Here is a 16,790-nt window from a genome sequence, read left to right as displayed (position 1 = left end):
TTTCTACAACTTGTTCTCCTATGAGTCTTTTTCTGTCTTATTTTCTACAGTCTTCTCTTAGTATTGCTTATGTTGGTGGTGTTGAGAAGTCGCACAAAGATTTGTATGGAGTCAGGTATTACACCCTTCAAATAGAGTTGGCAGGCTTTGTAGAATAGGAAAAGGTGAAAAAAAAAAAAAAAAACACTTTATTTTCACTTATGCATTGCATCCAAGGTGCAGAAAAAAAAGCAGAAATTTTCAGTGCTATCGTGCAAGTAAATAATTCTGGGATTAATAGGGTTAACTTCTCTAGACTGCTCTGAGTAGTCTAACCTAAATGATGTGCTCTAAGTTGTGTGACATACTGAGAATGAACCTCTGATCTGCTGAGTCTGATCGTAACATGCTTGATTTGGGATTCTCTTCATCACTGCTTGTGCATTTTGAGTTCTTACTTCCAGGAATAGAAGATATGATAGGCAAGGATAAGAAGATGGGTTGCTAAAGTATGTGCAGTGGTGGAGGATTAATTTGAGAAGAGTTGCAGCTGAGTAAGACATAATAATGGCGTGAATGCTGAAAATTGCACGGTAGCATTTGGCATGAACCTTTTCTTAGTACCAGTTCCACAGCTATCAAAAAGGGAAGAGAGCAGAAAAGAAAATGATACAGAGTGGAGGTCTGCTACTGATTTTATTCTGTGTACGTTCCACAGTATAATCCATTGTATATTGATGAAAACATACTCAAGAAATGATCTCTGGAAAAGCACTTTCCCATGGAGCGTTTGGTTCTTGGATGTGAACTCTGAGGTTTCAGACTTTCAAGAATGTGTGTAAGTTTTCTGTACTAAGGACTCTTGTCCAAGTACTTAATATTTATTTAGGAGAGGTATTTTTTGTTGCCAAAAACATCATTTCAGTATTAAAAGCTTGGTATCTAATGTAGGTACTTCAGGCAGAGTGGTTAACTATCCAATGCCCATTAGAATGAATGCAACAGGTGGTAACATAAACATATTATCAGAAAAAACTTTTGGTTACACGCAAACCAGAAAAATCTTATTGAAAGATGGTTTACAGAACAGAAAGAAAAGCCAAAATGAAACCTTGTTAAACTAAATTGGCTTGGTCTGATCAAGCAGAGCCAAGACTGATCTTTAAAAGCTTATTTCACTCTTCTCTTTTGCTGAAGAACTCCTTTGAATAAGTAAAAGACGGGCAACCTTATTAGATTTTAATATAGACATATTTTAATAGATTTTAATTTGTGGACAATGCTCTACTTTTCATGTGATAATCATTAACAGGTGGAACCCACAGATTTTAGTGGTGGTGATGCTAGCATACAAATATTTGTAAGCATAAAAATATTTGCAGTAAAAGACTTCGAAGATTTTTTTTCTGCTGTAATATGTAGAATGGAATAGGCTCTGCAATCTTCGTTTTTGGTATTATCAATTAATTTGATGTGATAGTTTAAAAGACTGCATAGTGCTTGGTGTTGTACAAATGCACTATAAGGAAAGAAATACTGTTCTGAACACTTTACAGTTGAGTTTAACCAAGTCAAAAAAGTGAATGAAGAAATCAATGAAAGGAGGTGCAAAATCAGTGAGGCAGGTGCATGGATGGTTACTGTACTATTACATTTCTGCTGGTACAGGTGCTTGGAGGAGAGTACGTAGAATAAGCTATTCCATGGTGTGGGTATATCTGATTTGTAGATAGTAGGAAGGTATTGCAGTAGAGATGGAGCAAATATCAATGTAATTCTGGCCATGGTAATGCTACAGTTTCATGAACAGAAATAGAAAAAGGTAAAACTCAAACCTGCGCTAATTTTAAATGATAGCATCATGTTCTTAGTCTCCTCGCTTTCTGATTTCTGAATTGTGGACTTTCCTTAGAACATCAGCTTCCTTAGAAGTGAGAAGGGTTTGATGTGGCTTTATGCTTGTGATGTGCTTGTGTGCAATTAATTTTTTTCTTTCTTGCTCTTTAATCAATATAGGTGACAAAGAAAGTCAAGTCTATGCAGATGTTCCACACTCCTGTGACTTACGCTATGCAGGGTGACAGAGTAGGCATCTGTGTGACCCAGTTTGATCCCAAGCTACTGGAACGAGGGCTGGTTTGTACCCCAGAATCACTTCACACCATCCATGCTGCAATAATTTCCCTGAAGAAAATCCAGTATTTTCGAGGAGCTCTTCAAACCAAGGCTAAGTTCCATATCACCGTTGGTCATGAAACAGTCATGGGAAGAGTGATGTTTTTCAGTCCAGCTCCTGCTGACTTCAATGAAGAAATTCAAGAGAATGCTTTTGATTTTGAAAAAGATTATCTTTATCAAGAGGAATATTTGTCCAAGGACTCAAAATCTTCAGAGGAGAACAAAGAAAATGACCAATCTGGAGAAGTCCAGCTACCAAGACAACAGTGGGCTTTGCTGGAGTTTGAAAAACCCGTCACCTGCCCTAAACTGTGCCTTGTGATCGGCTCCAAGCTGGATACAGATATTCATGCAAACACCTGCAGATTGGCATTCCATGGGGTACTGCTTCAAGGCATGGAAGACAAGAACTACATGGAGACTTTCCTTCCAAAGCTGAAAGTGTACAAGCTGAAGCACAAAGAAGGACAAGTGGAAAGGGTAAGCTGTTTTTTTGATGCTTTACATGGGAAAGGGGAAATCTTTGTTCTGAGTTGCATACATTGGTGTGCAACAGAATTTTCACCTCTATATTCCAGAGTCTTGTATATACGTTTTCTTATGTTTGTATACTTAATGTATTATATATTTCCTGTTTGCGATGAGTCAGAGATGATTGCTTAAAAGTGACAAGTTTATTTAGGTCAATACAGTGTTAAGTAACTCGATACTGTTTTTATATTGATCCTTTTGATGGTCTAGCCATTGTGTTCCTCCTGCAAACTTGCCTTGTTTGTGTGCCTTCCTAAGTGGGTCATAACATATATAGCGGTTGACAAAACTTCCAGCTTTCCACTGATGTGTTTAACACAGTCTGCAGTACATTAAAATGTAAAGATGTATGTCTTCAGATAGACATGTATGATATATAAATTTAATTGCTTACCTCTAAATGTGCATAGTTGAAAATTTTCGTAAGTGTTTACTTGATAAGTTGGTGTACTAGGTGTTTTATGAACATCTGGGTAAAGAACTATTAATTTTTATTTTCCTAATCCAAAAGTTGGTTTATTTGAACAAAACATTTAGCATTCTTGCTGCTGCTTCTCAGAATTCCATTGAAGCTGTTTTTAGTACTGAATAAGGTCTCTCCTTACTTCACTACAGGAGACTAAACACTCGTCAACATAGCTCGCTATGTTTGCAATTTATAGTGTAGGCTTCTTGAGTACTTCGATGTTTGTTTTACTAACTTAATAGTAAAAAATAAATGAAGTTCCTTCCAAGGGCATGATTATGCATTAGTGAGATGCCTTTTTCTAAATGCCTTGCTGTATTAATGAAATAGGCAATTCATATTTCTGCCCCTTTCTCTCAGAGGCCTCTGTGTTGGTTTTGCTTTTCCAGAGTTTCTCCTTTGTGTTTCCACTAATGACTTCAGAGGCCATTCTTTGCAAAGGAACTAGAGGACTTTGTGGTGGTGTTTGCTGGTGTTTTTATGCAAATTATGTCAGTAGGAAGGTAGTGAACAAGAGGGTATCTAACCTTCTGAAAAACTTGTCTTTATGATGAGTCAACAGTCACTCTTCAGAACTGTTAGGTGTCTTGTGTCTTTCCTTTGTTTGAAATGGTCAGCTGCCTTTCTTTTTGCCTGATGGTGATGTCGAACTACAATATGGAGTCCAAAATAGTTTGTCTTCTAATCTGCAGAGAAGGTTAGAACAGAAGTGGATGTCTGGATACCAATTCTGCTCATTTTCATCTCACATTTTATTCTTCGGATGCTCTAATGCTATCCAAACTCATTAAACATTTGCCATTACCTCCGCTAAAAATTTACTTGCTTGTGCAGGCAGGGCCCATGCTGCTAAAATCCCAAGATGCCTGGCTTACTAAGTCCTTTTGTTTCTTTGTGGCTGTTAGGAATATGAATGAGAACAAAAGGTTTTGTGACCCCCAGAGACGCGTGGCGTTTGATTTTTTGTTTAACTGAAATGAACTGGTCTCAGCTTCTCTCTTTATTTTTGCTCCAATGCATGGCACTTGCGTATGGGCGTTGAAAACTTGCAGAGTGCCAAGTGTGAGAATGTAGATTGTCTGACTGAAGTAACTGGCTTTGCAGAGAGCCTTGGCCATTTTTATTTTTTTTTAATTTTTATTTAATGGTATTTTTAAGTGCTTTGCTGGTTTACTTGTTCTGCTATTGATTTTACTGTGTAAATAACAGAATAACGTTAATCATATTACTCATATTTGAATTTCTTGTACAGAAAATAACCAATGAATGTAGGGTATTTAATATTTGGCCAGTGCAGTAATTTGCTAGGGTTATATATCGGTGACCTGTTCAGATATAAATCCCAAGCTGGGGAGTTTGTGACATTTGAAGAAGGGATAACAGCGTGCCCCGTATATGGGCCTTGATCACAGTCGGTATGAATAGTAATTGGCCCTGTAAATGAACATTTGCCACTGAACCATCAGCCTATCTACGGATTAGGCTTGTCCTCAGGTTCTGGCTCCTGCAGTGCTGCAGATGCTCAGAGTTGGTGTTTTCCCTGATGCCTGCCAAAAGGACAACGGAGCAAACGCTGCCGCAGCACAAGCTCCTGCTGTGAAGTCGGAGGGGCATGCAGGGACTCGGGAGGGCTGGTGGGAAGAGGATTGGTGCCAGTTAGAGGCCTGCTGGGGAAGTACTTAGGGCATTTGTTGAGGTAGCTACTACCAGGCCTGTGCTTTCGCAGAGCGGAGAGCAGCAGGAACAATTGGGTGGTACAGCGACTTTTTTTAGTACACAAAGTCACTGGCTAATAGAAAATCTGAATCAGCTGGACCCACCCTGCTGCTGATGGATGGCTGGAGATTAGGATCGCTGAATTTAGGGTGTCTATTCTTGGCACCGATACAGGAAAATTTCATTCTCTCTGTTGAGCAAGGAAGCTCCCCCCACCTCACCTTCCCCGGGGAGGCATTAAAAATAAATAAAAAATCCGAATTACCTTCATGAGAAGTGAACTTTTCTCCCAGAGAATACTGATGGGGAAAATCAGCTTCAGAGCTTCCTGAGAGGCTGGGAGAGAGGAGGCCGGGTGCGTAACGTCTGCCCACCCTGCTTCGGCACGGGGCTGCGGTGGAGTTGGGCCGTTGCTGGCTGAAGCCCATCAGCTGGGGGCTCTCCCAAACCCCCGCTTGTCGCTAGAATTGGGATAAATTCCCTGCAGTTTAACCACTGGTTTGCACAGGAGAAATCAGGCATTTACGGTTTGTCTTTTTGTTTCTGTTGGGATTAATTTCAGAGCAATGATGGAGCAGTAAGAGTCGTGAATTCATTCAGTTTCAGCTTCACAGTGCTTTTTGTGTCTCCTGTGCACAGCACCCCCTGGGTTTTAAGGTTTATTTTCTTAGTAAAAGAAGGATATTTATTTCCAAAGATGTTTTTTGGGTTCTCTAAGAGCAACTTTGACATTTCTGTTGTTTCAAATGGAATTCAGATCCATGAACTAGATAAACACCATATTTTTAAAAAGTCCAAATCATACATAAACTAGCCAATGGCCTTGAATTAGTACATTTTATTGGAAACGTATGCAGAAGCTCCCTGGATTTTCTTATCTGCTCCATTGGTGGCAAATGTTCTACAAAAATGAAAATACCCTTCCACTTCTTTTGCACTGCTCCCTTGCCTTTTCGTATCTTGCCTCTCTAACACTGAGCACTGGGACAGAAAGTATGACAGCCCACAGGGATCTTGAAATCTACCTCTTTGCAGCGTATCCTTGAGCCTCCCTCTCATATTTTTGTTCATCTTTGCACAAACTGAGGGGTTTTTAGGTATTTTACTGTAGTATCGAAGAATATTGGCTTCAAAATATTTATTGTCTTAGTGCTGTCTGAGGCCCTGCATGGTGTAGAAAGCATGCTCTAACCAAGATGGGGAATTTTCGGGGTCTGCACCCATGCTGGAATTGCATTTCGGTTATGAAGGAGTCGTGCAATTCGAACTAGGGTTGTGATTGTGCTTGATGCAACTAAACTGTTGCAGAAATGTGTGGATGGTTGTGTTTTGCTTTAATACAGATTTGTTTTGGGGTCAGAGTAAATCTTTAGGGATTAGCATTAAGGAAAGTCAGAAGAGGGCCTTTGCGAAGGTTCATATTTGCTTAACTTGATTTTAAAATTATATGAAACACTAGTCCAGCTTGCTCATGCAGAGAGGACTTGAGAGGGAAGAAGTACAGTGGAAGGAAGTTTCTGTCAAGAGTGCTTTCTTGCGTGGTTATGTGGAGGCAGGCTGTGGCCCTCTGGGTACTTTCTTTTGCAAAACCTTGGCTGCCTGACAAATGTATTTTAAATAGGAAAAAGTGCTAGGCTGGCAACAAGTGGCTTGTACTGATTTAAAAAAAAAAAAAAAAAAGTGAAAGCAGAGCTGGGAGTGCTATTGTGAACACCAGCGTTGCTTTAAGGATAGTGATGTGGGAGTCTTGGTGGAAAAAAAAGCAGCAAATGAGATGCTGTGAAGAAAGTTTGGCCATGGAATGGTGGTCATGAGGGTGGGCTTGCTAAGCTGTAGCAGGTCAGCAGCCCCCGGAGTCAGACAAGCAAATTATGAAGATAAACAGTGTCTGTTGTCCTTGGTCGTGTGCCTCTGGAGACAGGCTGCTCACGTACCAGCCCTGCTCAGTTCTGCGGGGGAGACTTGTGTTAATCCCAACCATCTCTGAAACATCTTCCTCTGATTTTTTATTTTTTATTTTTTATTTTTTTATTTTTTTACCTCAAAGCAGCATCACGGCTTAATTCCAGCGTGACTCACGAAGCAGTTACTCAGTTCCTGGGATAAACCCTTTATGTTTATCATACTATTTGCTCTCTGGCTTCCATGGACATGCAGGTTGAATGCACTGAATTTCAACTGAAAAGTGAGCTGTACAAGTGCATCATGCTTTCCTGCATGACTCAGAGATTCTGCCTGTTTTGAAAAGTGTTTGCACAAGCAGGATTTATCTTAGGATGGTTGTCGCAGGGTCCTATTGTTAAGGATGCTCGTAAATCAGTAGTTCTTGGGGAGAAACAAAAAGAGAAGGAAAACTCTGCCTTGTTTGCAGAGCACAAGCTGCGCCTTATGCACTTCCAAGCTTGTTAAGTGAAAATAAATGCAAACCTCAATTGTGATTTTTTCCCATTTCAAGCATAACAATGTTTTCTTCTACTAGAATGGGCTTGTCCTTCCTAAAGATGTTTTTTTCTATATTCATCTGACATTAAGAAGAATGAATTCTCTGTGTACTTCACTGTTCTCATGTATTTTCTTCACTATTTGCCTTGCTTTTAGGCTGTGCTTACTTGATGGTAATCAAGTTGCACTTTGTTTCTTCAGCAGTTTCCTTTCATGTGTCATGGCCATGGGCTGTCCTAGTTCTTACTCACAGCCAAGCTGTTCCTGAGTTTTGTGGGTTGCTGGACAGTGAATTTTCTTATTTTCTTCTCATGGGGACTGGGGCCATCATGTAGCTAGTGTGCTCGGTTTCCAGAGGATCACTTATTGCCTAATAACAAGATGTTACTGGTTGTTCGAATATTGGTGTGATCTAAGCGTCCCCAAGGAGAAAAGTATTGTTGCAGGAGCAAGATGTGAAAGCAGGGTAAGTTATCAAGATCTTTATCAGAGAGGCAGAGCGTCTGAATGGAAGATAAAAAAGCTTATCTTTCAGCATCTTTTAAATGTTTTTTTTTTTGTGTTTTTTTTTTTTTTTTTTTTTTTTTATCACAGTAGGCTAACCAGAGTTGTGTCAGAGCAAATGCATTTCTTGAGTGGTCAAATGAAAGATCTTTGTCACCACCACTTAACAGATCCTTCTGGCCTTTCTGAAGAGGGGATGAGACGGTGGAGATGAGTAATCGTAAGCAGCTGCAGGAGACTTCTGAGGAAAATATTATTTAAATTTGTTGACTACCAGCCTATGGTATACCCGATCTGTGCTTTAGCAAGTTGATGTTTCTGAGCAGACATTTTGAAGTGAAGTGGTTGTGAAAATGGCATTTAAAAACTTTAATGGTTATCACCCATATTTTCTTACAGCTCCGTACAGCTTTTTTATGACTGAAAATGCCAACATATAATTTACAGAGTGCATGTCAAGTTCATAATAACTCAGCCACACACTAAACCAAACTGCTGAAGGAGGAAAAATGAACTTGCCCACGAATGAAGGGGGCACATCCAACATGGTTCACGTGAGGCATGAGGCCTAGCTTTACGGAAGGTTGCTTTTGCTTGGCGATAGAGAAGATTCCTGAGGAGAGGGTCACGTGAGAGCAATTTTGGTGTATTTTTCACTGAATTCTTTCCAGATATCAGTAATACCAGAACTTGTTTCACAGAGTTGTGCCCGTGCACCGCATGTAAACTATTTGTCATGGAAATGCTGTTCCTTGCATTTTCTGTTGCATGGTTGCGGTGCTGCTAGGAACGAGAAATACATTTTATTGGCTCAGGTAGTTGAATTCTTCCATCCATCTTCCAGATAAGGGACGTTTCATTGGCTTACTGGGGCTAATGCTTTGCTGTTTACTTATAGCTGCACGGTAGTTTCAGCAGGACAGCAAGTAAAACACTGCATCAGCCAGGCAATGACACTTTGTGCCACAAAATCTGTGTGACTGATGCGGTGTGTGAAGTCATGCAGGCACAGGCAGGCCCGAAGACCAAGCCGAACAGTGAAAACTGAAGGAGTGCTGCCTGCAGGCACTGGCAGTGACCTGGGCTGTCCGCAGCACCCCTGTGACTGTGGCTGGGGGAAGTGGTGGATGTCACCCCATCTACTGTAAACACACAGACGCCACAATTAATATTTTTCCTGCTTTGAAGTCTGAACGTGAGTTTGTTTGGTTCTGCTTGGCTGCTGATGGTATGCTAAATACAGTAATAATACAGAGATGAAGGCAATCAGGTGAATAAAAGCGCACAGCGCATTCACTAGTTAAAATGCACTGTAAAATAGGAATATAAAAGATGCATTTATTTATTGGCTCTCGTTCTGTTTCTAAGTAAGAGGTTTTGTGAAGGAAGCTTAGTGGGGGAAGGGAGGGCTGTATGCTCATTAAACAGAAATACCATTTTTGTTAAACAGCACTAAGAAGGGTGCTGATTTTTACTGACTGACACAACATATGGATTAACAGAGTATAATAAATTTGTCAAAAAAGTGTACCAGCTAAGTCTCAGAATCTGCTTACTCATATGAAAAGCGTGATATTTTGTTCACTCACCAACAAAAGAATGGCATGCTTCACATGACTGGGTAGTAGAGTTTTGCAAGGTTTGAGTAACACCTATGGTTATTATTTATATTATTAAATTTAAAATGCAGACATGCTTTTGGGTCTTACAAGTGTATGGACAGCTGGTCTTGATTTTTCTGAGGTTGTGTAAGAGTCACCTGTGGGGGAATCGGTTTGTCAGCAAGGCAACCAATACACCATTTTATTTATTGGATACAAAAATAAATTAAGAATGTTACTTAGGTTGCAAAATCAAGTACTTGAAAGTTAGGAAATACCAGATTTACAGTTGCCTATGCAACATTAATTCTGTTCCCCTGTGCCTCTGCTCTGTGCACTTAATAAGGCAGGGTTCCTGTGAAATTTTTTTGGATGTGGTCATGTAAAGACTATATCGTGGGGCATATCAAAGAGGGACAGGAATAAGGTTGTATGGACATCTGGCATTTCTTAACTTCTTAAGTGCTCAATTCTGCAACTTAAATAACTTAGGTTTTATATAAATGTAATTTCCTAGGCATTTTTAAAGTACAAAGGTAAAGTGAAACTAAAAACACACATTACTGAACTGTAACCATCCCTCTACTCTATGCCTTTGCTAGGATTTGAGTTACAAATGTTCACCAGCGTAGCACAGACTTGTCTGGCTCGATATCGCGAGCTGTGTTAACCAGGCATCGGAAGGAAGCTGCTGTCCAAGAGTGATGATGGGCTGCTGGGCTTGGGGTGGAGGGTCCACGTGCTGGTGGAGCTGCAGAACATTAGGGGAGGGGACAGACTTGGTGTTTGTATGTCTGCGTGGAGTCTTCAGAGCAGGATACGAGCCTGTTGAGTTGGCCCTCTCCTCTCTATCACTGTTAATTGCTCTGGGCGACCCTTTGCTGGCCTGTCTTCATTCCCTGCTTAATTTTCTGCATGGATTTTGTAAGCCTCTGTTCTTTATTCTTCTCTGACCTCCCCAAGTTATATCTGGGCAGTTTTCTGTAGAAACAAATTACTATCACTGTGCTTGTCAACTTACTGCTATGCACCCATTAGGCACTGTGCAAAATTTAACTTTACCTTGCCTTGCTGGTGTTTCGTTTTGAGTGTCTAAAACATCAGAGCCTGAGATTGCTGTATTAAAATACTTCAAAGTAGTTGAAGAAAATATCTGTGTTCTTCAGTCATGGAGATACAACCAGAGTCTTTGCGGTTGATCAGAACCATGGCCCAGGAGCCCTCTCCAGTTTGGGAGTCTTCTCTGCATCCTTCCTTCAAGGCCAGGTTGAATTTTAAAAGCTACACAGCAGTCAGTGTTGATGTCTCCAGGCATGTATGGGGTACAAACAGAGCAGTAACATCCTCATATACCTTTACAGTGCATGTTTCCTTCACCTCTTTTTAAATTCAGTCAGGTCTGGTGCGCAGCTGTTACTCCCTTATGGCCAGACTCAGTAATAAAGGCTCTTCTTCCACTACTGCACTGGTTTTAACCAGGTTATGGTGATAGCAGAATGCTCAGGGAAGGGAAGGATGTTTATGGCCGCCTGTCAGAGATTCTCAAATGAAATTGTACCTTTACAGGGAAAGGAGGCAAAAGGCAAAGAAAGGAAGAGGCTTCTTTGGTGCGAGAAAGGTGGGCTGGGGAGAGATGTGGCCATCCGAAAGCCAAAGTCAATGGGTATGTGGAGGTGTCCTTGTGCTGGGTTCTTGCTCTATTAGAAAAGCAGTAATGAGACATGAAGTTCGTAAGGAGATGAACTTCTCATCTGTCCTGGATGGATCTTCAAAGGCAGAAGTTTAGTCTGTTTGCTTGGAAGATGATGAGAAGGTTTTTAGAGCCCAGCACGCAACTAAAAGCTCCTACTGCTGGAGGGAATTCCAGGAAGAAAAGCCTCTAATACTTCTACATTGATGTAAGCTCTTAAGGAAAAGATGTAGCTGACCAAATTTTTCTGTGTACCAAGTCCTTCACCTGTAGGTCTTGGTAATAAACCAAAAGCAAGAACAGTCATTGGAGAATCAAACTGCAAACCCCATTGAAAGTGAAATCCTGTCAGTTTCTTCCTACTTGTGGCCTCATGTACAACCATTTTCTAAGTGCACAAACCCTTTTTAAAGAAAGAGTGGGAATTTGCAGCCTCCAAAATATTCCCATTTCTGACAGAAATGGAAACTGTTCTGAAACTTTTCCTGGAAACAAGTGAGCTGTTACTGATCATGATGAAGATGTCTCAAGTGTATTTTTTTAAAGTACAGTAAGGTAATAAAAATACTTGGTATTTTCAGTTTTAGTCTTATGTTCTTTTTGTTCCTCCCCCCCCCTCCTGTTTTCTGCTTTGATTTCATTGATTTTTTTCTGTTTGCTGAAGATACTCCTCAGGCATGTTTATCACTTTTTAAAATCTTTTTTGCTAATTGAAAACCATCCATAAGTTGAATCAGAAAAGGTTGTTCACTTCTGTCTTTCTAGTATTCAATATTTACATTTTATTACATTTTAATATGACTTAATATTTCACTTTCTCTGAAGTCTTTTATTTCCCATCTTACCATAGCGCTGGCTTGTTTGATGTGCAGTTGCGTGCTTCGATTCTGATCCCCATACTTCTTTCAAAAGTAGTGTTAAGATAGGGAGTTATTTGCCCTGAAAATGTGTGATAGATTGTTTGAGAGGATGTTCAGATGACAGTGTTTTCTAAGCTTTCTTAAAAATGAGGGTGTTTAACAGGGGAGGCGGCATAGTTTGCTATCCCTGCTCACAGGGAAATCCCACAGTTCTTCCTTGGTGTTACACTGTGGTTTGCACTGCGTGTAACTGCAGTTTTGTGAGCAATGTACTGTGTATACTAAGCACTGCTGAGTTGGAGAGCGTGAGGAGCTTTATATTTTTCTGTGAACTTCGTGGTATTAGCACAAGTGTTATTTGCCAGAGATGGACGTGCTTCACCTATGGTTATAAAGTGCTATTTACTTTTTTCCCTGCAAACACAAAAGCCAAGTGGGAAGGGATATTTCATAAACTCGGTGCTATTGTGTCCTCTGGTCTAAGCCATAAAACAAGAGTAACAGAGACGTTCCCTTTGAACTTGAAATCCCTTTCTAAGCTGCTGATCTAACCCAAGTGAGAGGGGGAGACTATACCAGCCAGAAATTTCTCTTCTGAGTATTTCTCCCCCTCCCGCCCCCTTTTCTTTTTTAAAGTCTTTAAGTGAGTTTGATGCTGCACCTCTGCCCATAAATTTAAAAAAATATTATCGTAATGTAGGTCAGTGAACTGAAACGCCACTGTACACCATGGGGGATTAAAGTCAGAGAGGCAGCCCTCTCCCACTCCCACTAGGTCATATGACAATATAAACAAGAAATGCAAGGAGCCTTCAGCTTTTTCTTGCCCTAATCCTTTGTTTATGCAGCACTTAAACTGACTTTTGGGGTCGTCTCTGTCTGGCATTAAAGCCCTAAAGCTTTTTGAAGTTTCCCTGAAGTTAATAAAATTAGTCTGCCCTCGTTGCTAGGCCCCTTGCTGCTGCTTCAGAGCAGACTGCGCGTATCCCTTACTGTCTTTGCGGCATTTGGCTTTTTAAGTTAATAATATTTTATAACAAAAAGAAGTGTTTGAGAGAAAAGCAGAAAGATCTCCCAAAAGGCTATTCAGCTAATAGGCAAAGCGATTGCCATTGTAGATGTTCTGAGAACTCAGAGGGGATTAACTTAAAATCCAGCGATTGGAGGTAAATTACTGGTAAAGTAATTGGAAGTGTTGAGTTTCAGTCGGCAAGAACAACACGCGTTTCTGTGGCTTTTTGCAAACAAAGACTAAAAAGTCTATTTTTTCTGTTATTTTTTATGAAATTGTCTTAAAGCCGAGAAAATGACTTTGCTTTGTAGCAATTATCTCCAAGCTCTACCTCTTCGATTTATTTTCCTGCAGAGAGCGATCAGTTACCTTAGTTCTTGTTCCAGCAGCCATCTCTTGTTAGTTATTCATCTTCAGGGGTAAATTGGTCATAGGCCGATTTGGGGTGAAGAGATATTATTAAACATATAATAATATCTAGTGCAGGGGACTGAGACCTCAGGATATAAGGGATTTATTTCCAACAGGCATGCAGGCAAGTTGCTGAGTGCTTTCTATCTCAGCACTGCTAAAGCCCTTGTTTTTCTAATGGCATATAATAAATATAAGGAATAATGGAGGTATGGGCACGATAGTAATGATTGGCTAAAGGAGGGATTTTTTTTTTGTTTCTGTTATATAATCATGTGCATATATTAACAGGAGTTGTCATTACTCGTTTACTCAGAGGTACATGATGCCTGTAGCATCCACATCCAAAAATCCAGGGGAGGCTGAACTGAGCCGTGCTGGCAGAGTACGGTTGTTCACCCTGTTATGCACTTTTTAATTAAGTTAAATTTAACTTTGAAGCACTCTTGGAAAAATAAAAGATGTTTATATTGTCTGAAGTTGGCCTCCTGGGCCGTTTTGGAGGATAGCTACAAAAAGCATATATATGGAGGAGCCTCGCTGGAGTGCAAGAGACTGTTTCAGACACAAGGGAAGAAGCGTGTAGCCTGCAGTGGAGGGGAGGGGGTGTTCAGGTCTGAAATTCTTGTTTTAGGAATAAAAGATTTATAGGAAAAAGTAATATTTTTATTTGACCACCTCATACAATTGGAAAAACGATGAATGTTTTGAGAACGTAAGTGCAGCTTCAGGTTGGAATTAACAGCTTCTTTTTCTGATAGTCTGCTACTTCAGACCCAAAGAAAGGCGAGTGTGCCTGAAAGCTTATCTACCCCCCACCTGTATCAGCCGCTTCAGTAAAAGACATTATTCGGTTTTAAATTTAAGCCAGGGCTTGCCAAGCAGTGATACTACCATTATGGGTTCACAAGCTGCTTTGACGCAGTTTGGTGGTGCGGGGAGAAAGATGGGAAAAAAACAAAGGGAAAAAAATCCAGAACCTTTTGGTTAAAAGTCTAGGAGCAGATATTCAGGCAGTGAATGTTGTTGAGGCATCTGAATGCCTCTGCCTACAGCTTTGACTCTGCTGCAAGTGGAGCTAGTGGGGCTGCTGTTATCTCCAAGCGAAGAAGGGGCTGCAGGCATCTCCATCCTGCATGTGCACAGGGTCTGGGGCGCAGCAAGGTGCTGCCAGTGTACATTGCAAAGCCATTTCGGGGCTGGTTATGGCTGAGCGAGTAAACCCATTTCAAACAAAACAAAAATCAAATTTTAGTTTCAGGGTGATATGATGAGCTGAGATTGTTTGGCATTAACATAAAGGCATACGTATGTAACAACGATATTATCAAAAAATGCTAGGGGTTTGAATCTGTGTATGCACTCCTGTTTGAGGAATAGGTGTCCAGGGAAAGAGAGTAGCTTAATAAGCCTGCAACACTTGGAGTTGTCATTTAAACAGAATAAAGGGATTGTTCAAAGTCAGATATGATTTTTGACCATTCTAAGTTACTTTAAAATGTTCTGTGTTTAACTAAAAATTGCTCTCGAGATAGGAGGAGCAGCAACTTCTGTCACCAAAAGAAAAAAATCACAGTAAGGTTTAAGTAATACCCGCTTATTTCTTTTGATAAGTAAATAAATGCTCTTGCTGTGGCTATGAGGTAGAGTAACTGCAGACATTAGGTATACAAGGATATTCACACCTACCGGATTAGGCTCACTTGACTGCACCTTATACTTTGTAATGCCTGAGGGAGGGTTGTTTATCTTGCCTTACCCGCCAACCTTGCTGCTTCATGTTCCTGATAGCTTAATTAAGAATCCAGGCTTGGAATGGTTCTTCCCACTGGGTTACAAACCTTGAAATTAAAATTGGATACAATGGTCACAAGGCTTTTAGTTTAACAAATCAATGTGTATGTAAAGGTGAATATTTAAAAGGCTGTATTTAGAAACTCTGAGAAATTGTCATTTCTTTTAAAGTGTAGCTATTGGAGTGCGGTTCTGGAACTACGAGACAGAAATGTTTATGTTGGAGATAATGTACTTAGCTGTAGGATAAGTAATGGAATAAACTTTGTGAGCATAGGTACTTAAGTGACTTTCATGGAAAGGTTTCAAAGCAGAAAAGAGATCTTTATTAACTGATCTTTGCAGCGTGTTCAGATGCAGGGTTTAGTCTCTCTGTATTAAATGAAAGGAGGTGAAATAAGAAATGTATTAATTCATAGTCTTCTATAGTTTTGGACACTAATTGCCTTAAATTCAGCAGTTTGGATGACTAATCTAGAGTTTTTTTGTTCATTTGGGGATAAATGGTTTTCCAAGGGCAGGGTGATAGAAGTCACCAGTGTATCTCAGGTACAATTTTTCTTGTGAGGTTGTAGATTGATAGTGCCCTATTTCTTTTGCAGGTCATGGATGATTACAGCGTGATTGGTCGTTCATTGTTTAAAAAGGAAACGAACATCCAGATTTTCGTGGGCCTAAAAGTCAAACTATCTACAGGAGAAGATGGAGTAATAGACAGTGGTTTTGGACAAAGTGGCAAATTTAAAATCCGAATTCCAGGTGGGTGCTCAACAGCTGACGTATTCTAACCTGTGTTAAGTATAGGAGATCTTTCTATATTGCCAGTCTAAATGTCTCCAAAAATTTCCTGAAGTTTGTGGCACCAGATCCAAACAAGTTGGACCAATTTGGTGGATTTTACTTCTAAGTAAATGATGGTAATTGACTTGCATTATGAGACTTAATGGACTGAAACCACATCCCCTGTGTTTGAGCAGACTGAGGTCTCAAAATGACTTTTTAAGTGTCAGTACCATAGAAATCATGCACTGCCCAGAAAGGGTTGTGGAAATCTCTCCTCTCAATGTATCTATGGTTTTCTCCAGAACCCTTCTGATGAGAGGAAAACAAACCTGCAATCATTTTTACCTGTAGCTACTTATGAAGCAGCAAATACTGGATGCGAGTTCCTTAACTTTTCTCTGTTCTGCATGTTACAACCTGTATTGCCTTCAAGCAAAAACTGTAAGCGCTTTGATAAATGAGTTCTTAGAGATATTGAGAGGGCTTTTCATTGCTTCTCATCTGGTTTTATGATACTATATAGTACTGTATTTTTCATCCTTGGTGAGTTACAGCAAGGATTTATGCCTCCGTAGCTTAGAGCATGCGGAATGATGGGTGCTAGAGTTTATAAGTGTCATTACTATTGCTTTTTTTTTTTTTTAAAGTAGAAAAGTAGTTCAGAGCCTTTTCAACAGGCAATAATAGGTGCTGCATTTAGCTCAAATCCATGGGCTGAGATTTTAAAGATACTAGTAGTACTTTGTTTCTCTAGTGTTTTCAGCCCATTTGTCACTAGTTAATCCTCAGCCCTTTTTAGGGAGATGAGCAAGATGATTCTATT

The 16,790-nt window shown here is 40.1% G+C and overlaps 1 protein-coding gene across 4 annotated transcripts in view; it reads left to right on the top strand.

Moving 5' to 3' along the window:
• Nucleotides 1-16,790, top strand: part of EEFSEC (eukaryotic elongation factor, selenocysteine-tRNA specific) — a 121,483-nt gene that overhangs the window by 65,042 nt on the left and 39,651 nt on the right. For all 4 annotated transcript variants that reach the window (XM_032194345.1, XM_032194346.1, XM_032194348.1 and 1 more), the window contains exons 5-6: nucleotides 1,996-2,637; nucleotides 15,787-15,943. In XM_032194345.1, coding sequence (XP_032050236.1) covers nucleotides 1,996-2,637; nucleotides 15,787-15,943 — 799 coding nt within the window. The remainder of the gene's footprint in view (nucleotides 1-1,995; nucleotides 2,638-15,786; nucleotides 15,944-16,790) is intronic.

This window comes from Aythya fuligula, chromosome 10, assembly GCF_009819795.1.
Source record: "Aythya fuligula isolate bAytFul2 chromosome 10, bAytFul2.pri, whole genome shotgun sequence".
NCBI lineage: Eukaryota > Metazoa > Chordata > Aves > Anseriformes > Anatidae > Aythya > Aythya fuligula.
This window is presented reverse-complemented; position numbering and strand designations above follow the sequence as displayed.